This window comes from Solanum verrucosum, unplaced genomic scaffold (genome assembly GCF_900185275.1).
Source record: "Solanum verrucosum unplaced genomic scaffold, falcon-dt-bn FXZP01000049.1, whole genome shotgun sequence".
NCBI lineage: Eukaryota > Viridiplantae > Streptophyta > Magnoliopsida > Solanales > Solanaceae > Solanum > Solanum verrucosum.
This window is the reverse complement of record NW_026020221.1, coordinates 10,760,381-10,785,640: the sequence shown is the minus strand read 5'-3', so window position 1 is coordinate 10,785,640 and position 25,260 is coordinate 10,760,381. Positions and strand designations below refer to the sequence as shown.

Genomic DNA, 25,260 nt, shown 5'->3' with positions numbered 1-25,260 from the left:
AACAACACTAACATTGAGAGATTTACTCATTCCCAAGAATTACCCACGGATTCAACACTAAACTCTCCAAATATAAAAGCAAACCTAAAACTCACTTTTCTTCCCACCGTCCCTTCCTTGACACGGTCCAAAAAACACCCCTTTACCTAATTCCAAGACAAAATCCTACCTTTTGAATCATCACCATCACCATCACCACCACCAATCGACATATAATGTCTTCTTCTCCGGCCACCATCCCCACCTCCGCCAATGTTTTTTCTAGTAGTTTAGCCAACAAGGATTCCATGGAGGATTTAGTTGCTTTAAAAATTAGTCTCTTGGGTGATTATCATATTGGAAAGACAAGTTTTTTGGTTAGTATAAATAATTACTAGAAATTTTCTTTCCATGCATACAATATTATCATATTATCCACCTCGCAGAGACAGATTCAAAATTTAAATACAAATAGATAACATGTCAAGTTACAGAGGCAGATTCAAAATTTAAATGCAACAAATAACATAACAAGCCGGACCTAAAACAAGGCAAAAAACAATTATTTTTTGTTATACATAAACCAATTAATTCTCTTGTATGAATTTTTGACTCTGCCATGCCACCCATGCACCTCTTAATTCATATGCATATTTTAGTTAGAACCCCATATTTTTTTCTTCTAATTTTCTAGATACATCGAAAAATAACAATAACATACCTAGCGAAATCTCATAATTTTCTAGATACATGTGTATTTTTATAATTCAAGTTTAATTAATCATGAACTTTGTCATTTTAGTGTGTGTGTTTTTTTTTTGTAGACAAAGTATGTAGGAAAGGAGAAAGGGGAAGAAGGTTTTTCAACAACAGGGTTAAACCATATGGACAAAACTCTCTGTGTTAGTGGCGCTAGAATTTCCTATAACATTTGGGAAGTCGAAGGTATATTCTTTCCTCCATCCATTCATCTAGATTCGACTCATTTTTCTTCTTTTTTACGTGGATTGTCCGAAAAATCTCATCAATTTTTGGCATGCAAATAAAATTTAATAAAATCTACATATATATATATTATTATTTTTTTGGCATTCTAAAGATATAATTATGTGAACATATTTTTTTCTAAAATTATGTTTATGATATTGCAGGTGACGTTTCTCATATTCCAGTAGCTTGTAAAGACTCTGTAGCAATGTTGTTTATGTTTGATCTCACAAGTCGTTGTACATTAAATAGGTATTTATAATTTTTAATTTTTTTTTTTTGCTAACATGAAAATAGTGGATCATCGTTGTGATTATTGATGACAAAGATAATTTTAGATCAAATTATTAACTGATGAGGATATTTTTGTTCAATTTCACATAGTTTAAGGACATTTTTGACCATTTTTCGTATCTTGATCAATAACAGTGTAATTAGCTGGTATCAACAAGCAAGAAAATGGAATCAAGTAAGAAGATTAAAACTTTTCATTTTATTTTTTCCTTTTTCTAGATGAAATATTAAATAATATGTTAATGTGACTTTATTATTAATTAATTTAATTTTGATTTTCAGACGGCAATTCCAGTTCTAATAGGAACAAAGTTTGATGATTTTGCTCAATTACCATTACATGTGCAATGGACAATCGCTTTGCAGGTATATTTTCTCATTTTTTGTGGCACCAATAAATGATAAACTGAGATGAAGCATAATATTTTCTCCGTTTTAATTTAATTATCTGATTTTAGACTTGACACAGAGTTTAAGAAAGTAAATAATATTTTAATTTTTTTTGTGGTTTTAAACTAAATGTACATAGAATTTATCATCAAATATTTGGTCTAATAACATATCATATGGAAAGTTAGAATAAAAGAGTTATAAAAAAATTATATATATTATTTGAAATAGAGTAAATAAAAGTAAGACAAACAAATTGAAATGAAGAACATGATTCATTTGCTAACATGAATTGACAATTTTTAACATATAAAGAGATAAACCTATTATCTTTTTTCATATTTTATCCTTAATATTAATTACTTAATTATTCTCCAAAATTATTTTTCAAGACTTAAGACTATATATCATTTAATATGAATATCATGATAACATCTTCATATTAATCATTGTTTTCCAAAGGATCTGCAAAGTCCAAAGTAGACAATTAAAAAAAATTAAAGAAGCAAATACTTTTACTTTTACTATAAAGATTTATTTGTACTATCTTAAACATGACTTAATTTTGTTTGAACAGGCAAGAGCATATGCTAAGGCACTAAATGCAACTTTATTCTTCTCAAGTTCAGCTTACAACATAAATGTTAACAAGATCTTCAAGTTCATCACAGCCAAAATCTTCAACTTACCATGGACATTGGAACGTAACCTCACCATTGGAGAACCCATTATAGACTACTAGAATACAAATGACTCACATAGACAATCGATCACTGGATCTTGTTACTTTTACTACAACAAGCTAGTGAAATTTCGGGTTTTCTTGATTATGACTCATTATGTAAAATACACAAATTTGTGGAATGGAGAACATTTTTTTCTTGTTTTCTTTTTGACTTTGTAATTTGTAGAGTCGGTTCATTGATTATTCGTGATTTTACCTAGTTCCTTTTTTATCCTCTCAAACGCCTTAATATACTTGTTATACAGTTTGTAATATTGAAATAGCTATTTAAGGTACCACCATTAAGATAATTTAGTAAAAGGTGTTACAAGGGGACATGTTTGTTTTACAAAAGGATTGTCACCTTTTTAAACAAGTGCAATTTCAATTGCTTATGTTCGTTATTAATGGAGATGTTAATTGGTACATATTTTTCACTTTTAATTCGATTGATAATAAGCTTGTTGTATTCTAAAGGAGTGCAATTTCACTTTTTTTTTCCCTTCTTTTCGTCTATTTCATATTTGAACAAAAATTAACTTTCTTGAATATTTATCGTGTGCCTGAAATCAGGGAGAATTTAATTTTTGCAAATTAGTTGTCCAAGAAAAACTTTGAAATTATTATAGAATTTGATAGTGTTATTATTTCTAAAAATTCTATATTTGTTGTTAAAAGAATACTATATATTGTTAAGGTTTTTTTCAAGATGAGTATTAATAGTATTAAGGGTTTGTGTATTTTTGAGTCAAATCTTATGTCATGACATACTAGATTATGACATTTAATTTAAATTTTGATTCTATGAAATTTATGTCAAGAATTGGATACTTAGAATGCAATTAAGAACAATTAAATAAGTGTGAAATTTGCATTCAAGCAAAAATGACAAATAAATCATTTTTACTGTTAAAGGAAATTCACAATTGCTTGAACTTATATATATACTAGTTTTTTGATACGTGCGTTACACGTGATTACCAGTTCAGAAAATATATGTTATAGTAAATAGTATTGCTTATTTAAGCGAATATTTGAATAATAAGTTTAGCATTAATGAAAATATTTTTCTCATAAAAGTTAACTATATTAAATAAATAAGTAACAATTAAGCTAATACAAACTTCAACTGGGTTATTACAAGTCATATGAATTTTTCTTCGTCTAAAATACTGAAATATTAAGAAATAGTAAATAAGTAAAACAAAAGGGCAATTTTTATATAGTAATACCTATTTTGAAGCAAACTTTCTGACAATCTAAATTACATAAGTATCATTGATAAATAAAGTCATTCTTTTGTCTTGAGCATCAAAAAATAAATCATGACAATTCTCTAAATTTTGAAAAAATATATTCATAAGCGTATATCTACATCACAAGAGAAGTTGTTAACAAAAACAAATGAATTTAGACTATGATGTGAGGCAAAAATACATATTTTTAATCATTATTTGCCTCACATTTAGGGGTCGTTTGGTAGGGAGTATTAGGAGAACTATTCCTTGTATTATGTGTGGTATTATGTAGTACTATGTTTGGTAGGAATTTTGGGGCTATGTATAACTAATTCATGGATTAGTTATACACCCTCCATGGTATTATAGGGTGTATATAGGGGTGTACATGGCCGGGTTTGGTTCGGGTTTTTCAATTATCAAACCAAACCATTTGTGTCGGATTTTTAAATTTATAAACCAAACCAAACCAATAAAACTCGGGTTTTTCAACCTCGGGTTTTTTTGGGTTTTTCGGTTTTTCGGGTTTTTCCGGTAAAGTATTCATACAAACATATAATTGACTTGTACTTCAAATATTTCTTTAGTCCTACCAAAATACAACTATCTAAGATGTTTCTTAAAAATATAACACAATATGATATGATTAATGACACTAAAATATTCAACAAAAATAATAATAATGAAATCGCGTAAAACAAATATTGCAAATTAACAAGTCATAATGAAAATGATCATAATTTAAAAGTACTAAATCATGCTAAAATTAAGTTTAATAAGTATTAGTTACATGACTAAATATTAAAGGAAATTAAAATTAGATTATGTATTTTAATTGTCTAAACCAATGTAAAACTAAAGAACAAATATTCAATATTATTGTTGAATTGATTTTCTTTTTGCATTAGTATTAATTTGATTTTGATTTAAGCTTTATTATAATTACCAACATCTGTGGACTATAATCTTTATTGGCCCATTCATAATTCTAAGTTTTAAACTTGAAATAATATATTAAAAGATAAAAACTATGAAAAAGTATAAGAAATATTTAAAAATTATATCAAAGTAAATATTTTCATGTATAAAATAAAATTTTATATATAATGTTGGGTTGGTTTTTTTTAGTTAAAACCAAACCAACCCAAATATAGTCGGGTTTTTTTTTCAAAACCAAATCAAGTCAAACCAAACCACTAGTCGGATTTTTTTCTCGGGTTGACTCGATTTGCGGTTTGGTTCGGTTTTCGGTTTGGTTTTGTACACCCCTAGGTGTATAACTAATAATACCTTCCATTTGGTGGTATTAGTAATACATGGATGGATCTAATACCATGAGATTAATATATGTAAAGACAAAAATACCCCTCAAATCCTTTCATTTTGTTTATTTTCTTGATTTTATGTTTTATATTTGTACTAATAAATTTATTTAAATCGATTAGCTTACAAACTTTATTATTTAAATAGAGTTATTTGTAGCTAAAATATGAGTTATTTAATCTAATTATTATTAATATAAAATATTATAATCGGACTAATATGCTAATGTTGATGTATGAATTTAAGAGTTATTTTTGCTATTTAAAAACACCTTGAGTATAAAATAGTTCAATTTATTTTGCTATTTTTTTAGGGAAAGAGTCTGAAAAATACTTTAACTTTGACCGAAATTGATGTTACGATACCAAACTTTATGGATGACCTTTTACCCCCTGCACTATTTAATAGTATATTTTAAAGGTATATATGTGCCCACATGGACACATTACTATTTAAAATGATGCAATATTTTATGATGTTCACGTAGACACATATATACCTTTAAAATACACTATTAAATAGTGCAGGGGTAAAAGGTCATTTCTAAAGTTTGGTATCGTAATAGCAATTTCGACCAAAGTTGGAGTATTTTTCAGACCCTTTTCCTTTTTTTTTATTTATGATAAAGAGCAATTTTGTATGATAAAAGTCCTAAGTTGAATGATTTTATTTTATTGATGTAAAACAATGTTCAATATCGTTTTTCTATAAATTCTTATAGTTGTGTGACCTTTTGAGATATTAACTTCAATTTATTAAAATGACAAATATTTACCCTCAAATAATTTAAGTGAGAAAATAGTGAACATGGTATTAAAATTTTCCTTCTCTTAGCTAGTTAAAAGGCTATAAAAATAATAATTGCTCGTCAATTATTTACTTGATCCAATTACATGAAATTAAAAATCTCATAATAACTCAAGGGTATAATTGGAAAGAAGTTTTTTGTATAGTTTTAAACCCCACACAAAATTAGGTAGGAAGTAACGAACCAAACACTTGATAAAAATAATCCCTGTATTACTAATCCAAGCATTATCAATCAATGCATTACTAATCCCTGCACTATTGATTTTTGTATCAAACGGCCCCTTAGTATTTATATTTGTCCTTTTTGAGCGTGAATTTTATGAATTGTGCTTAATAGTGTATTTTATTTGTAGGATTAAATTGATGGAACAATAAAGAAGTTTGGAGCTAAAAAGAATTAAGGATGAAAGATTGAAGAAGAAAATCAAGCAGATAACTTAATGGATTAAATGATATATAATAATATATATAAGAATTGCGTGATGCTGCGAACTGCAAAGGAAATTACTGCCACGTGGCAACAAGGGAACAGAAGAGTACAAATTGAAGTCGGCTACAACAAACGAGTTTCAAATGGAATCCAATTTCGTTTGGTTTTGGATTCCCAATTTATTTTGGACTAAATTATTTTATTCAGAGCTTGCTACATCTATAAATAGTCTATAAGAATAATTATTAAGGAAGGAGGATACAATGTAAAAATTAACTTTTGATTTAGGGTTTCATTTTTTCTTCTCTTTTATTTATTTTACATCTTTTCTTTGAATGATTGGTTGTAATTGCTCTATGGCTATGTGGAGTTACACTTCTCGTTCATGGATTATATTTACTTACAATATGATTGTTTAGCGATTTTAATTCGGCATGATTTGTTTATCATATTGGTTATTCTTATATTCTTGTGATTACTATTTTGATGCTTGATCACCATTAGAATAAATTTTTTATCTTCTTTTGAACTCGGGAGAGGAATAGAGGGATAGAACGTGGAATATAAGGAGCATGATCTTTTCTTGCATGTCACTTGAATTGATTTGTGTCTAGGATAGGGATATACCTAGGTGCCTTGCTTGGCTCAAATATGGGAAGACAACTTAATGCTCCATAGTTAGTTTAGTCTATCCTTGCTCAACGATGTAGTTAGGCTGTCAATTGTGGTAGACGGTTAGAGGTCGGGAGATCATGACTTTATTATAAATCCCGTGAATCAATAACTAGATAATCAAATAAGTTGATAAAGTTGATGCTAAACATGATTGTTAGTTTAATCATAATCTTAGATCGATTCATTCATTGATTATGTAAACATCTATCTTTTCTTAGTTAATTGCTTTTTAGTTATTTTATCTTTATTTTTAGTTTAGTTAATAAATATTCATCTTCTGAAATCCTCCCTTAAAATAAATAATTAGAATTAGTATAATTTAGTAAATGGTTAATTGACAAGTCCTTTGGGTTCGATAATCCGGTTCTTTTAAGAGCCACTATATTACTTGTGCGACCGCATACACTTGTGTGTGCGATTGAGAGCAACAAGTTTTTGCAAAAACTTGTTGTGCCCAAATCGCGCACACAACTGTACGTGGTTGTTCAAGTATTTTAGTGGCTCTTATAAAGAGCCGGGTATCGTACCCACAGAGACTTACGATTAGAATAACTCGATTGTTCCAATAGTTTCAGCTAAGCACAAGTGTTATTAAGATTTCAAGAGTGATTTATTTTATAATGTAAAAGTTAAACAGAATTAAACAAGTGTGATTCAATTTCAAGGGTTTCAAACAATAATTTGATAAAGTCCAGGGCTGCAGCTCTTACCCGGATCCATGCAATTATATTATTTAAATTGATGTTAATCAACTATCGAATCAATGATCACAGGTTTAAATGTATGATTATGGTCTCCCGACCTCTAATCGCCTATGATAAATGACAACATAACTACATCGTTGAGCGAGGATAGGTTGGACTAAGTACCGAGCATTACAATTTCCTCCTGTATAATGACCAATCATGGTTTCTAGGTATATCCCTATCCTAGATACAAATTAACCCTAATTATGAAGAGAAAATCATGCTCCTTATGCCCCACGTTCTATCCTCTTATTCCTCTCCCGAGTTAAATTCAGACATTATGTTTACTTCAATAGTGATTAGGCACGAAATACGAATAACAAGAACATAGGAAAGATTCATATGATAATCAATATTAACCCAATAAAAACTCAATAGATTACAATCATCTTGTAGACACAACCCTAGAACTAGGGTATTTAGCTACTCATAACAATGATTTCGATCAAACAATGTTCAATTATCATAAAGAGATCGAAGTAAAAGAGTTTAGGAAAGAATCCTAAAACATGATGAAACAGATCTCCAAGTCGTTCTTTTTCAAAACCCAAAAAAAGATGGTTTAATAAAATAAAATCTGAGTCTATTTATAATAAAGTCGAAACGGCCAAATCTGGCCACCAGGGGCGCGACGCGTAGGCGTGTCTGAGATCCAAACACTCTTCTCTGCGACGCGGTCACTTCACAGACCGTTCTGCTTCAAAATGCTTTTTCACGAACAAAATAGAAATCCCTCTCCGCGACGCGGAGAGGATACGACTACGCCTTAAGCATTATTTTCTTTTCTTCCCTTTTGCTGCTTTTCGGCTTGGATCCTTTTACACTTTTCGGTGCTCATTTTAGTGCTCGTTTCTTCATTTAAGCTCACCTACACCACTAATCATATAGGTTAGTATCAATGAACTCAAATGACTCGATACGACTATAAACAAACACAAATTGAATTCAAACTTGGCTTAAATATGGGTATTATTAGGTTCCTAGGCATATAAATACGCCTAAGATCACTACCCCACACTTAGAGCTTTGTTCGTGCTCGAACAACTTACTAACTACTCCTAGACCTAGACTCTCTACTATGGTATTTGTGCAACCGCCACTTTCTTCCAAGAATGTGTAACCAGTTAACACATGCATGATTTCATTCAGAATATGCATGACTCCTGTAATTGACTTGACAACTTTTAGCAACCAACGCATTTAACAACATGTGCACCATTATATATCACCTATCTTTCATACAACAAGTGCCCCTCACTCCAAAGAATAGTCCACACACTCAACTCAACAAATTGAATATAATTTAAGGACTTTGCAAACAAGGTACACTCCCACTCAACAAAGGTATCATACATGCATGCATTGAGAACCATAAGTTTGCCCATTATGTACATCTCCACTAATGAAGTGTGTTATGCTTAAAATCAAATAGGACTTGTTCCGGTTGTAATGTAGGCATGAGGTAAGGGAGGATACATTTAGATAAAATTAGTGACTTATCCTCCCTAATGCACCTAGATTTAATTTTCTTCTTACATTCAGAACTATTTCTTTTCTTCAGCCCCATCTTTCTACATAGATTTCCACTAGTATTACCAACCTTGCCTTTATATCTCCCTCACCCCTTTATTTCTATAGCCTTTTTTTAATTTTGACACTCAACAATAGCCACCCTTGACTTAGAGATTTCTCTCGAGTTAAGGTGCACATTGTCTTTGTGAGGATCAGGGCCATCATTAAGGTATTCTCCAAGTTAGCCACCTTCAACTTAGGCTCTTAACCTTAGTCGAAGTGCACAATGTCCTAAGGACCAGGGCCAATCCTAGATTTAAACTTATGGGGCATCATTTTACTACCTCTTTTCTATCTTCCCTACAGACTAAACATTTTCACCCTATTTACTTTTTCCGCCGTTTTTACTTATCCTCTTAACCTAGTGCATTAGGGATTTGAGATCAAAACTAACGGTATCAATAAAAGGGATTTGGCTTAATTACGTGGGTTAGAACAAAATCAAGGCTAAAAGGCTCAATGGGGCTATACTAGGGATATTATTTCTGAAAAGGCTAATATTCATGACAATTCAAAGAAAGCTTATTATCATCTTTTAAACAAAACACCACTTTTATTTCATTTCAATAACATGCCGGGCAAGTTCTAGACTCAGATGCATTACATGAATACTACAAAAACTCATCGCTCAAGGCACAAGTTCTACTCAAGAATGGATCAATCACAACGACACAATCAATTTATGCACAAGGTTCAATTTAAGCTTAAGTTGCAATCATTAAAGTCAAATACACAAGTTCAAATGCAAACATTCATATATCAAGTTTAAATCATGCTTTCAAACATTTTCCTTTCAGAGTTTCACATTTTAGCATATATCAACCTAAGACTCAATGACTAAATTGCCCTTAAGACGGTTGTCGTCCATATATCATTGGGCAATGTGACTCAACTACGACTACTGACTCAATCCTAAAAATAAAAAATCTTTTTGTATTTTGCACGGTTCAAAGGGACTTTCCTTGGCCAAAGAACCAAAAACAACCTCTAAGGAACCCAAAATCTAACAAAAAAAAATACAAAGCAGACTCTAACAATGTTCAACAATAAAAATATATACAGACCAGGTATGATTTTGACCCTCACCCCACACTTAAATATTAGAACTGTCCCCAGTGCTTTACAAAAATCAGAATAATACAATTGGTAAGGTGAAAACACTCATTGATCAATCCTTCATAGCATCACCCCCTTCGGCCTCATCACCGGCCTGAGCGGGGTCTACCTTCTCATCATAATCAAACTCTACGTTCGAGCTAGTACGCAAGCGCTCCTCAACGATCGAAATGTTATCATCGATCGACTCACGAAACTCAGGACCAATGCCAAGTAGAGCCTTGGCGTGGGCATTCAGTGGATAACGCCTCTCAACATCACCTAACTGCATGTTAGTGGAAGCCAGGCAACCATTCTGGTGGCGCAACATCTCGAGGCCATACATCCTAGCCATGATAAACTCATCCCTCCTATGGTGCTCTGCAGTGGTGAGAGTTGGTCCAAACTCAGTGTCGGGCCCCTTTGTCCTTGTGATGTCCACGGGTGCTGCAAATAACAATGCCATGTAATCCACATTATCTTTCGAAACACCTGCAGCACGACACATTCTGGTAATAAGGCCACCAAAAGCATACTTGTGCCCTTTATGAACCCAGGCCTTTTGCATCGCCGATTTAAAGACAACCCCAATGTTCACCTCTGTGGCCGTTATCAAGGCATATACCAAACAGACCTGGTCCCGGGTGATATTTGTATGATGCAGTCCCGGTATCAAATAGTGCATCGCAATCTTCAGCCAAACTTGTGCCTTCCTCAACATGTGAGCATAGGGAACTGATTGGTGATATCTCTTCCCACTGTGCTTAGTCCATTGCACCATGGACTGAGGACCACACAGTGTATGTCGAATGGCCCGGTATGGAGGGCGTATGTTCAGCCCTGTAAGCACTAGTGGATCAGTGTCCTGTAGTGTACCTGCTATATCATTTATACCCGCGGAAGTGATAGACACATTAACGCCCCGCACAGTCCCAAAATGCGATCTCGCGTCCGTCGCCCAATTGGCATAAAACTCGTGTACCATGTGCAAGTTGCACTCTCCTGGCTCTGCAAAGATAAACTTCATATGTAACTCCCTGATCCGCCTCAATATCTGTGGGAACTCCTGAGCCAAGCTGTCCCTGTCAATGCAAAGTTAGAGAAATAAGTAGCTTCGGTGTGCTTTTTCCACCACATTTTCCCTTCTTTGGTCCCAACTTTCACCTTGACTCGCCTGGTTTGGCCCCTGGGAACTGCATGTGCGGGTGGGACATTACCTCTACTCCGGACACACTTCCTCTAGCTAAAGGTTGCAACTTCCTTATCGGATCTTTAAGTGCCTGACATGGTCACATGCAATCATAATCAAATTCAGCCCCAACAAACTACTCAACATTAAGAAACATGGGTGGTGTGCCAACACCACCCAACACTTATTTCAAAGTAGGCCTCAATTTAGGTACGCAGCTTCCCAAAAGTGAATGAAAACATGCCAACCTATTAATCACATTCATACAACCATATAAGTGCCACATTATTAGCCAAAAACACTCAACCTCAACACGAAAATAGAGACCCACACAACCCTTTCACAAAGAAATAATCAGTTAGTGTTACTCAAAAATTCACACTACAACTATGTCCATGAATACACAATATCATTCATTCAACACCATCGACTGGTTATCTTACACTCACATCAAACAATCATTCGCAACAAGACTCCACAAATAGGAATCCGAGGTAATTTCTACTTAGACTTCGAAATACCCAATACAATAACATGAATCACACGACCTTACCCCACAAACAAACCCAAAAGCTTTACAAGATCTTGCTCATTCAACCTTCAGTTCAGAAATGCCTATTTCTACTTAAGAGCACAAACTAAATATAGTCATCATGGTGGGAACGATTTTAGTACACCAACAACAGCCTCAATAAACATAATAGTATGTTTAGACAAACCCTAAAACCTTAACAATTCACAAAATATCGATCAAAGCACATTCTACTCAAGAATTCGAAAGTACCCATTTACAGTAGCGCCTATAGTAAAAACAAACTCTACCAATCCTCCCCACAAATCCTACAAACGAACCATACATCAACCCATACAAGACATACCAAAACGACCCTGTTTCGCTGAAAAGAATAGCAAAATACGTACCTTGGATGATGGAGAAGAGGGAATTGAGAGATAAAATGGCAAGTTGCCTCCGCGTTACGGATTGAAACTGGAAAAATCATAAGTGAAGAGGGAGGGGAAAATAGGGGTTTGATGGGTGAAGTAATGGGGAATTTAGAATGAATTTGGGGATTAAAAGGGAATGGATCGGGTGAATTTTGAAAGAAAACAGGTAAAATCCATATTTTTTTTAATGAAACTCAAATTTTCTTACCTGGATGCGCAACGTGGAGAGGACACAGAGTGTTCTGCCTCGCGTCAATAATTAAATTTCACAAAGTCAAAGTTGGAACACCCATCCGCGACGCGGCTCGTTTACGAAGCTACCTTCTTTTTAACGTAATAATAACTTACCATCGAAATCAAATTTAGGGATCCTCCTCCATGACGCGGGATGGTCACGGTCCGTTCTGCCTCACCTTGGAAAATCAATTCCAAGTGAGGAAAAATTCAACTTCCTCTCCGAGACGCGCCCTGGGTGTCAAATCCTGATTCTTGCACATTTTAAGCTCAAAACCCATTAGTACAAACATGATGGGTTGCCTCCCATCCAACACCTTAGTGTTGATTGTGGTATGACTCATATTTTTGTATTTTTCTAGATATATCATTTTTTTTACTAATTCCTATGAATTGAAATAATAAAATAAAAGAAAAGAAATCCTAACTATTACAAGGGGTCACGAGTTGCCTCTCGTGCAACGCCTGATTTAACGTCGCGACACGACCCATCTCATGACTCATTCGTCATTCAAGGTGAGCGTTCAAGCTCACGATTAACATTATTTCCAACGTAGTGCTTTACGCGTTGCCCATTCACAAGGAAAGTAGAGCTTTTATCCTTGTTCCTTAGCTCCACAACACCATGTTGGGTCATCCTCACCACTTCAAACGCATAACTCCACTTAGACCAAAGCTTTTCGGGGAACAACTTTAGTCTTAAATTGAATAGCAACACTAATTGACCAGGCTCAAAGATGCGTGACACAATATGCTTGTCATGCCACCTCTTGGTCTTCTCTTTGTAAAGCTTAGCATTCTCATAGGCGTGAAGCCTAAATTCTTCTAACTCATGCAGTTGTGTTATCCTTTTCTTACCAACTAACTCAGCATCCTGATTCAACTTTTTGATCTCCTAATATACTTTATTCTCCAATTCAGCTGGGAGGTGACATATTTTTCCAAACACCATTCGATAAGGAGAAGTCCCTATAGGTGTCTTGTAAGCAGTCCAGTATACCCACAAAGCATCATCTAACTTATCAGCCCAATCTTTCCTTTTGGCATTCACAGTCTTTTGGAGAAGTTACTTCACTTCTCTATTAGAAACCTCTACTTGCTCACTAGTTTGGGGATGATAAACAGAAGCTACCTTGTGTTTTACTCCATATTTGGCCAATAGATTTCGCACTGAACTATTAATAAAGTGAGTACCTCCATCACTGATCATAGCCCTTGGAGTTCCAAACCTGGTGGAGATGTGCTTCCAGATGAATTTCACTCCCACCTTTGTATCATTGGATGGTAATGCAACTACCTCCACCCACTTGGACACGTAGTCCACTGCCACTAAGATGTATTGATTTCCACGGGACGATGAGAATGGTCCCATGAAGTCTATCCCCCAGATGTCAAAGATCTCAACTTCCAGTATATTGCTCAATGTCATCTCAGGCCTTCTAGAAATGGTGCCCATCATTTGACACTGATCATAGCCCTTCACAAACATAGCAACATCTTTAAATAAAGTAGGCCAAAAGAAACCAAATTGCATTACCTTATGTGCAGTGCATTCGCCTCCGTGGTGTCCACCATATGGCGAAGAGTAATAACTCTCCAGCACTTGTACTGCTTCCTGTTCAGCTACACACCTTTGCACCATCTGATCAGGTCCCTGATTGGATAAGAAGGGTTCATCCTATATATAGAAGCGTGCATCATACTTCAACCTTTGGTTTTGATGTGTTGAATCCCCATATGGAAATAAACCACTTACCAGAAAATTTACAATGTCAGCATACCAAGGCACTTGAGCAAGGTCCAAGGCAAGCAATTGTTCATCGGGGAACTCTTCGCGAATTTGTCCTTCATTCTTCACATGAGATGAGTCCTCCAATCTGGATAGATGATCAACTATCTGGTTTTCAGTTCCCTTCCTATCTTTTATCTCTAGATCAAACTCTTGCAAGAGCAGAATCCACCTAATCAGCCTCGACTTGGCATCCTTCTTGTTAAACAAATACCAGATTGCAGCATGATCAGTGTAAACCACAACCTTGGCTCCTACCAAGTATGACCTGAACTTATCAAATGCAAACACTAATGCCAGCTGCATGTCTTTCTCAGTGATAGTATAATTCGATTGAGCTACATCAAGTGTCTTGCTAGCATAGTAGATGGAATGAAACATCTTATCTTTTCGCTGCCCAAGCACTACCACAACCGCTATATCACTGGCATTACACATAAGCTCGAATGGAAGCTCCCAGTTAGGAGCAATTAAAATAGGAGCATCTATCAACTTCTTCTTCAACAACTCAAATTCCTGCAAACACTTCTCATCAAATACAAACTCTATCTCTTTTTCTAACAGGCTGCACATGGGTCTTGCAATCTTAGAAAAGTCCTTGATGAATCTCCTATAGAACCCAACATGCCCCAGAAAACTTCTAACTCCTTTTACTGTGATGGGTGGTGGAAACTTTTCAATAACCTCCACTTTGTCTTTGTCAACTTCCAGCCCATTCTTGGAGATTTTGTGCCCCAACACAATCCCCTCACAAACTAAGAGGTGACACTTCTCCCAATTCAACTAAAGATTTGTTTCCTCACACCTGTCAAGAACACTATCGAGATTAGTCAAACGAAGGTCAAAAGACTCAGCAAACACCGAGAAGTCATCCATGAACACCTCAACAAAATCCTCCACCATATCATGGAAGATTTCCATTATGCATCTCTGAAATGTTGCCGATGCATTGCATAATCCGAATGGCATGCGTTTGAACGCATTAGTGCCATATGGACAAGTGAAGGTAGTCTTCTCCTGGTCCTCTGGTGCAATAACAATTTGATTATTACCTGAGTAGCCATCCAGGAAGCAGTAGTATTCTTGCCCTGCCAATCTATCGAACATCTGATCAATAAAAGGCACCGGGTAATGGTTCTTTCTAATGGCTTTATTCAACTTTCTGTAATCCATGCAGATGTGCCACCCAGTTACTGTCCTTGTAGGGATTAATTAATTCTTCTTATTGGTTACCACTGCCATTCCCCCCTTCTTGGGTACACATTGTACCGGACCCACCCATTTACTAATATGGGGTACACGATCCCTGCATCTAACCACTTGATCACCTCTTTTTTCACCACATCTTTCATCACTGGATTTAGTCTCCGTTGATGCTGTGCACTCAACTTATGCCCTTCTTCCATGTAAATTTTATGCATGCACAACACGAGACTGATTCCATGGATGTCGGACATTTGCCAACCCAAGACTGCTTTTCTCTTCCTCAAGATGATTAATGTTGCTTCCACCTACGAATCAGATAATGTTGCAGACAAAATAACCGGAAAGGTCTTATCTTTACTCAAGAATGCATACCTCAGGTGGGCTGGCAATGCTTTTAACTCCAGTTGGGGTGCTTCTTCAATGGAGGGATTAGGTGGAGGACCCAACACCCTATTTAAAGGCTCCCATCGATTTCTTGATGTACCTACAAGTGCCACATCAAGAAATTGCACCATTTCCTGTGCCTCAGCATCCCCATAAATATCATCTCCTACTAGCACTCGCTCTAAAGGGTCCTTGGATGCAATATATCGAGCCTCTACCTCAAGATCTATCACAGCTATTGCAGACAACTCTTCATATACGTTGGGAACTTCAATGCCTTGTACACATCAAACACCTCCACTTTATCGTGTGCCCGCATAGTGAGTTGCCCAGCTGCTACATCTATCATAGCACGCCCTGTAGCCAAGAAAAGTCTTCCCAAAATGAATGAGACCTCAGGATCTGACTCAAAATGCAGCACTACAAAGTACTGGAATATCAACGATCCCACTTACACTAAGACATCCTCTTCAACACCCTCAGGCCTAGCAACATATCTATCAGCTAACTGTAATATGATAGTAGTAGGTTTAGGACTACCCAACCCAGGTTTTTATAATGAAGTTGACATTAAATTTATACTAGCTCCTAGATCACACATTCCTCACACATGAATGCTCTACCCTATAGTGATCTGAACCGTAAAGCTACTCGGATCTTTCAATTTGGTGGGTAACTTATTTTGGATTCGGGAACTGCACTCTTCAGTAAGTGCTACAGTCTTATATTCAGTCAGCCTCCTTTTGTTTGCCACAATCTCCTTCACATATTTAGCATACCTGGGTATACCCTGCAAAACATCTACTTATGGCAAGTTAATGCGAACTTGTTTCAAAAGAGAGAAACTTACCAAAACATTCATCCTCCTATTTCTTGAACTTTTGAGGGAACGGATGAGGTGGTTTCACTATTGGTTGCACTCTTTCTTCTTGTGCAACAACCTCACTCTCCTTGGGTTCACTCTCTTTACTCACAGATTCATTGCTTCTTTTCTTAGGAGCTAACTCCTCTAACTGCAAACCACTACGTGTACCTACCACATTTACCGTCTTGGGATTTGGATTAGTGTTTCACGGTAAACCTCCTTGCGGTCGTGAGTTCTGGGCACTAGCAAACTGCCAGAATTATTTCTCCAGATTCTGTGTGGCCAACTGATTATTTCTCACATCAGCAGCTAAATGAGCTTGATCAGCCATGATCTTTTTCAGCATCTCCTCCATGCTCATGTTGTTCAGCTGCTTATTTGGCTGCTCACGTGGGGATTGTTGCTGATAACTATGTGCATTTCCCTAAGGTCTATATTGATTTTAGCCTTGGGCCTGATTCTGATTACCTCCCCATGAGAAATTTGGATGGTTATGCCAACTAGGATTGTAGGAATTTCCATAGTTTTGCTGGCCTCCTCCTCGTTGTGCATTCCCTACAAAATTCATAGAATCTGGGTTTGCACCACATATGAAACGACCCCAAAAATGCCTGAAAATGTGCTTCGGAAACACCTATAATTGTAATTTTCATATATCTCAAAATCCGTGCATGATTTCGGAAATTCGACTTCATATTCTTATTCAGGGGGTCAAATTGAGTGGGAGATGGGTCTAACCTGAATTTTAGAGCAATCGTATCAAAATTCGAAAATCGCAAAAAATGTGATTTGGAGGGTCAACTTTAAAGGGGCATATCTCTTAGCACACAATGAACTGGAAGGGCAACAACCTATTAAATTAAAGCTCTTTGAGTTAGCTTTCCAACGCACTTGGTTTCACCTCATTCCGAGTTAGGATGAGGGAGTTATGACCATTTTCGTAAAACCTGTCTGTGCAGATTTGCAATTTCCAGTGAGCTTTTTTTTTTAGCGGGTTGGGGACGTTTTTTATAAATGTCTCATACTTAGTCATTTTTTTTAATTTCAAAAACACTCTCTAAGCCCTCTCCAAAATTCCACCAAGATCTTCAACCAAATTCAAACATCTCAAGCTCCAATTCCGGATTCAAGACTCAATCTCAAGCTTCAATTCTCCATTCCAATCTTCATCAAGGATTCTCCAAAGTTGAGGTATGTGGGATTGATTGTGGAAACCTTCCTTTCCACAAGTCCAACCATTTATCCTCTATTTTTACTTCAAGTTTATGGATCCTTATGGTTATTTATGAACTCTTGAAGTATGGAATTACTACTACACACCATATTATGGTCTATTTTGCATATTATCATGAAATGGAATTATTATGTGATGTTTATGGTTTTCATGCTTCCATGATCAAAATATGAAGGTTGATTTATATATATGTATGTTGTTGGTGGGCTGATTTATATGGATTTTGGAATTGGCTGGACTTAGTACTCTTGAAATACATGATTTTATTTACATGAACAGTAGCCCACCATGTATTTGATAAAATGCCAACTTATAGAATTCTTAGAAAATGGAAGGTCCAATGTACGTCCTATGAGTCGGATGGTCATATAATCATTGAAATGATGATGAAATGGATACATGTATATGATTTTCTCTACATAAGTGTTGTGAGTCGACCAAGCCTAGCTCGGGGGGTTGTAGGCCCGGGTAACCGTATCGAGGGGTTGGTACCTTGGTTGCCTAGTACGGGGGGTAGTAGGCCCGTATAACCACATTGAGGGGTTTGTACCTTGGTCCCTAGCTCGGGGGGTGGTAGGCCCGGGTAACCACATTGAGGGGTTTGTACCTCTTTCGCCTCTCCAAGGGGGTGGTAGGCCTTGAAAATACTATATTGATGGTCACTCGCCACACATGTACTACGTCCCACTAAATATGATTTTTATGTAAGCATCATTATACATATCATTTCATTAATATGCTATCTATCGGGTATGATTATGCATTTTCCTATGATGTCCATCTATTGTAGCATTGCATTGCATTGCATTCCATATACTTAGTACATTCAAACGTACTAATGCATACTCTATGCCTACATGATGTCACCATGTAGGGACCGGAGCACCGCTTGACCATCTTCCTCCGCGTGACTAATACGATTTTCTATCGAAGTTATTGGTGAGTCCTCCATTCCGGGGATGTTGCTTATGATCTTTTGCTATGTATAAGACTTTTCCTTTTTAGTTATGTTTTGACTATGAGGGTGAGCCCGGTAGTTTGTCTTGGCCCCCGCTAAGTACCCATGTTTAGAGGTGGTGTTGGACAAGTTGTGTATTATGCTTGAGCTTGACTCATTTATGGTATTTATGTATCATTCCTTTTTTTTTCTTTTGCTCCCTTAGTCCCGATTTCCCCCTTGATTATGCTTATCGCTTATGGTCATTTTAATTGCTTTCGCGACCAAAGATGTGAAATGATACGCTATGAGGCTTGTTTGGGGTTCCTTCGGGATCCCCATTCGCCGGTCACGTCTAGGCCCTAGGCTTGGGTCGTGACAACATACCTCTGCACTATGATCACCACCTCTATAGATTTCACACCAAGTTGGTGGTTGTTGGACTACATTCACTTCAGCGGGTTGTTGTCCCAATGATATATTGTTGAAGTAGGTGTTCATCATGTTTTGCATCGCAATAATCTGTGCAGTTAAAGCAATCATTGCATCTACTTCCAGCATACATGCAATTTTCTGTATCACAGGTTTCGCTCCTCCTTCGTTCCATTCGGGGTTACCCTGTGATATCATATTCATCAAGGTGAATAGCTCAGCATAAGTCTTCTCCAATGCCTGACCACCTGCAGCTGAATCAAGTAAAATTTTGGTGTTAGGCTCCAATCCTTCAATGAAGGTATGGACTAACACCTCATTAGCTTGATGATGATGTGGACAACTCATCAATATCGATTTAAACCTGTCGCAAGCTTGGTACAAGTTCTCTCCTCCTTTCTGTCTGAAACTCAAGATGTCGCTTCTTAACTTAGCTGTTTTCCTAGATGGGAAAAATCTGATAAGGAACTTATGTGCAAGATCGTCCCAGGAGGTAATAGAGTTAGTGGGCTCGGAATTTAGCCATCTTTTTGCTTCCCCAAGCAGAGAAAAAGGGAATAAAGTAAGCCTCACATAATCCACATTCACTCCTGTTGGAGTGTAAGTATAACTGATCTCGAGGAAATTCTATATATGGACTGTTGGATCCTCGTGTGACAGACCAATGAACTACCCATTAGTGTGCAATAATTGCACCATACTCTGCTTCAGTTTAAACCTTCCACCAACTTCAGGTTTCTGAATGCATGAAGTCACATTGGTGGTACGTGGGATTACCACGTCTCTTACCTTCATCTCAGCCATTACTGCAGGTTCCTCTTGCTCAACTTTTTCTACTGGAGATGTTGGTCCACTAGCAACAAGAAAGACTGGGTAAGTGAGTCTTTTTTGACTTCTCCGATAATGAACGAATCTTTTCGATTCAGCTACAGACTCTACCAATCCTTGATCGTCGTCCAGTTTGGACTTTCAACACAACCTGCAAAATGAATTGCTAAGATCAAGTTGTCAACACTTGCTTTTTAACTTCAGAAATCAGAAAAATCAAATACTTCCTAATTCTAAAGTCCCCAGCAGCGGCGCCAAAAATTTGTTGCGCCCAAATCGCACACACAAGTGTACGTGGTCGTTCAAGTATTTTATTGGCTCTTATAAAGAGTCAGGTATCGTACCTACATAGACTTACGATTAGAATAACTCGATTGTTCTAATAGTTTCAGCTAAGCACAATTGTTATCAAGATTGCAAGAGTGAATTGATTTATAATCTAAAAGTTAAACAGAATTAAACAAGTGCGATTCAATTTCAATGGTTTCAAACAATGATTGGGTAAATTCCAGGGCTGCAACTCTTACCAGGATTCATGCAATTATATTTTTTAAATAGATGTTAATCAACTATCGAATCAATGATCACAAGGCTAAATGTATGATTATGGTCTTTCGACCTCTAATCGCCTACGATAAATGACAACCTAACTACATTGTTGAGCGGAGATAGGTTGGACCAAGTACCGACCATTACGATTTCTTTTTGTATAGTGACCAAACATGATTTCTAGGTATGTCCCTATCCTAGATACAAATTAACCCTAATTATGAAGAGAAAATCATGCTTCTTATGCCTCACATTCTATCCTCTTATTCCTCTCCCGAGTTCAATTTGGACAATGTGTTTATTTCAATGGTGATCAGGCACGAAATATGAAAAACAAGAACATAAGAAAGATTCATATGATAATCAATATTAACCCAATAAAAACTCAATAGATTACAATCATCATGTAGCCACAACCCTAGAACTAGGGTATTTAGCTACTCATAACAATGGTTTTGATCAAACAATGTTCAATTATCATAAAGAGATTGAAAGTAAAAAACTTTAGGAAAGAACCCTAAAGAATGATGAAATAGATCTCGAAGTCGTCGTTCTTCAAAATCTAGAAAAAGAATGTTTAATAAAATAAAATTTGTGCCTATTTATAATAAAGTCGAAACGGCCAAATCTGGCCACCAGGGGCGCGACGCGGAGGTGTGTCCGAGATCCAAACACTCTTCTCTGCGGCACGGTCACTTCACGGACCGTTCTGCCTCAAAATGCTTTTTCGCGAACAAAATAGCAATCCCTCTCCGCGACGCGGAGAGGATACGGCTACGCCTTAAGCATTATTTTCTTTTCTTCCTTTTTGCTTCTTTTCGGCTTGGATCCTTTCTCACTTTCCGATGCCCATTTTAGTGCTTCTTTCTTCATTTAAGCTCACCTACACCACTAATCATATAGGTTAGTATCAATGAATTCAAATGACTTGATACGACTATAAAAAAACACAAATTGAATTCAAACTTGGCTTAAATATGGGTATTATTAGGTTCCTAGGCATATAAATACGCCTAAGATCAAACTACATCATGTTAACTTCATATATTAGAACATTACATACTAATGTATATGTTAAGCAAAAAAATAATTATTGTATCATCAAAATTATTTTCCTCAAGTACTCAAGGTTATGGAATATACTATCTTATGATAGAACGATTTACTTCATCAGAATAGTGGTACCTCATATTCATCTAAACTTCGAACTCACTGAATGACAATAAATCACACAAAAAAATTTAAAATGCAAGAAGAAGAAGAAGAGTAGAAGATTAAAAAAATTGTGGTTGAAAAATGAGAGGAAATCCTTATATTTATAGTCAACAAAGGGTAGTATGAACAAGTGTTTTCTGTGTCTTATCTGAAAAGTCATGACCTTTCTGAGATGTCACAACCCTTTGAAAAAGTCACAACTTATTGAAAAAGTCACAACTCTTTGGAAAAGTCACAACTCATCGAAAAAGTCACAACCTAAGTTAGGGATATTATAGTAAGTTAACATTCAAGTTAGGAGTTCATGTTTTTAAGATAATAGTTTTTTGACACGTATGTTGCGCGTGATTACCAATTTCAAAATATATATTATAGTAATCAGGATATATATGTCTTATTCACGCAAACCTATGAAGATGGTGAATAAAAAAATTTATTTGTTAAATGCAATAATGTATAGATTTATTTCAATTTGATGAGGCTCAATCATGTAGTTAGTCTTATCTCACTAATATTACCTCATAGACATTATTTTGTTTGTATTTTTCTTGTCATCTAACTAGATGTGCTTTGCTTGTGTATTCCACGTTAAATTGTTTAGATGTCATAGGAGCATGTAAAGAGAACAACTACATTTTATATATTTATATATTTTCACATTTGTTGTGAGATTTGTTTTCAAAAAAAGAACTCAAAACATTTTAAAATAATATATTTTTTTTAAGTTAGAAGATCTTGTTAACTTGATAATACATTTGTGACATTTATAATACTTTAATTTAAATACAAATACCTACCCAAATGTAAATATATATTTTTATTAATGAAAATATTTATCTCATAAAATTAACTATTAAATAAATAATAAAATTTAACTAATACAAACTTCAATTGGCGTTATTACAAGTCATATGAACTTTTCTTCATCCAAAATACTAAATTATTAAAAAATAGTAAATAAGTAAAACAAAAGGGCAATGTTTATATAGTAATAACTATTTTGAAGAAATTTTTTTGAGAGTCTAAATCTCATAAGTAGCATTGATAAATAAAGTCATTCTTTTGTCTTGAGCATCAAAAACAAATCGTGACAATTCTCTAAATTTTGGAAAAATATATTCAGAAGCATATATCTACATTATAAGAGAAACTGTTAACAAAAACAAATGAATTTAGACTACATCATGTTAACTTCGTATATTGGAACATTACATACTAATAATGTATATATTAAGCGAAAAAATAATTATTATATCATCAAAATTATTTTCCTCAAGTACTCGAGGTTATGGAATATACCCTCTTAGGATAGAACGACTTACTTCATCAGAATAGTGGTACCTCATATTCCGCTAAACTTCGAACTCACTCAACGACAATAAATCACACATTTTTTTTAAAAATACAAGAAGATTAAAAAAATTGTGGTGGAAAATTGAGAGAAAACCTCTCTATTTATAGTCAACAAAGAGTAGTATGAACAAATATTTTTTGTGTCTTATCTGAAAAGTCATGACTTTTCCAAGAAGTCACAACCCTTTGGAAATATCACAACTTATTAAAAAAGTCACAACTCTTTGGAAAAGTCACAACTTATTGAAAAGGTCACAACTCATCGAAAAATCACAACCCTTTGAAAAAGTCACAATTCATCGAAAAATCACAACTCTTTGAAAAAAGTCACAACTTATCGGAAAAGTCACAATTCATCAAAAAAGTCACAACCTAAGTTAGGGATATTATAGTAATTTAACATTCAAGTTAGTAGTTCATGCTTTTAAGGTAATATATATATATATATGAATAAATGAAATATTAGAGTAAATTCTCTGAACAATCAACCATGTTTGAGAAATTGTCCAAGAATATCACTTTTATTTCTCTCCTAAAAGAAATATATCTAAGCAAATTTTTAAACATGAATGACTGTCGCGGGTGATTAATGGTCAAAGTCAATACACCTCCTGATACAAATATTATTTCAATAATTGATCTTCCATAGTGTAATTGTGTCTAGAGAGTAATAAAAATTGAACAAGGCCATAGAAATACAAACAAACTAGTATGTGAGTATGAATTTGTCCACTAACTCACAATTTTGATTAATATATTTTTGATGTGATGTGAGACTTTTGGAAAGGAAATTCTAGCCGTTCAATATGAACCATGAGTGAGGCTTGAGCAGTCACATTCAGACTTTGAAAAAATTGAAAAGCAGAATTCACGTGAATTTGAAGAAATAAACAGAGAATAATATAATCAAGGATTGGTAATGAATAGTGATCTGACATCTTCTTCATGCATGGCAGTGGTGATTTCCAACACATTGCCCCACACTATACTTGATGATTGGTTGTACTAAATTTTGAACCAACCGCAAAGTTCAACATGGTTTGAGCTTAATGCCAAAGAAGCTTTACACTCTTGTTACGATCATCCTTACCTATTGTTTTATAATGTATCATACTTTGTTCTATCTTGATTGAATTTTAAGGGTTTTTTTTCATTATTTAAAATAATTGAATTTTTCAAAGTTCCAGATGAATGTTTAATTTTTTTGGAAAATTTATATGGATAAACAAACATATATTAGTTACTCCCTCCGTCCCTTTTTAGTTGTCCATTTTAGAAATGACACACAGATTAAGGTAACAATGATTAGCACAGTGAAGTTACAATTTTACCCTTATGACAACTTTTCACTTCAAAATTACAATCACTTATTTGAATTCAAGTGAAATAAATTGGAGGGAAACAACATACACTTTTACAATTTTCAAGAAGTGTAAATAAGGGTATAATAGGAAAAAATTGTTGTCCTTTCTTGATTTGTCAAAATGGACAACTAAATAGGGACAACTAAAAAAGGAAATATGGACAAGTAAATAGGGACGGAGGGAGTAATTAGCTAACATAGCTATAATTTGAATTAATTACGACTCGCAACTTAAATTTAGCTGTAATTATGTCAATTATACATTTACAAATACAATTAACCTCTCTCCACTCTCTGCCCTCTCTCGCTCGCCTCTCTCCTCCATCTCTCAATCTTGCTCACCTGTCTTCTCCCTCTCCCAATCTCGCTCGCCAGATATACAAATACATATGTATACCAGTTACATATATACAATTATCTGACAAGAATACATATACAATTCGCCTCTCTCCACTCTCTGCCCTCTCTCGTTCC

General features: G+C 35.1%; 2 protein-coding genes and 1 pseudogene across 2 annotated transcripts in view; 2 read left to right on the top strand and 1 right to left on the bottom strand.

Annotated features, from left to right (window-relative positions):
* LOC125831174 (ethanolamine-phosphate cytidylyltransferase-like) overlaps positions 1-25,260 on the top strand; it is a 912,135-nt gene that overhangs the window by 105,571 nt on the left and 781,304 nt on the right. The window lies entirely within an intron of this gene.
* LOC125831539 (uncharacterized) overlaps positions 1-25,260 on the bottom strand; it is a 113,302-nt pseudogene that overhangs the window by 41,567 nt on the left and 46,475 nt on the right.
* On the top strand, positions 113-2,443 carry LOC125831193 (septum-promoting GTP-binding protein 1-like). Its single transcript, XM_049510379.1, has 6 exons — positions 113-356; positions 804-924; positions 1,131-1,218; positions 1,396-1,435; positions 1,543-1,626; positions 2,228-2,443. Exons 1-6 carry the CDS (start codon positions 216-218, stop codon positions 2,390-2,392), a joined length of 639 nt encoding a protein of 212 aa, XP_049366336.1. The 5' UTR covers positions 113-215; the 3' UTR covers positions 2,393-2,443.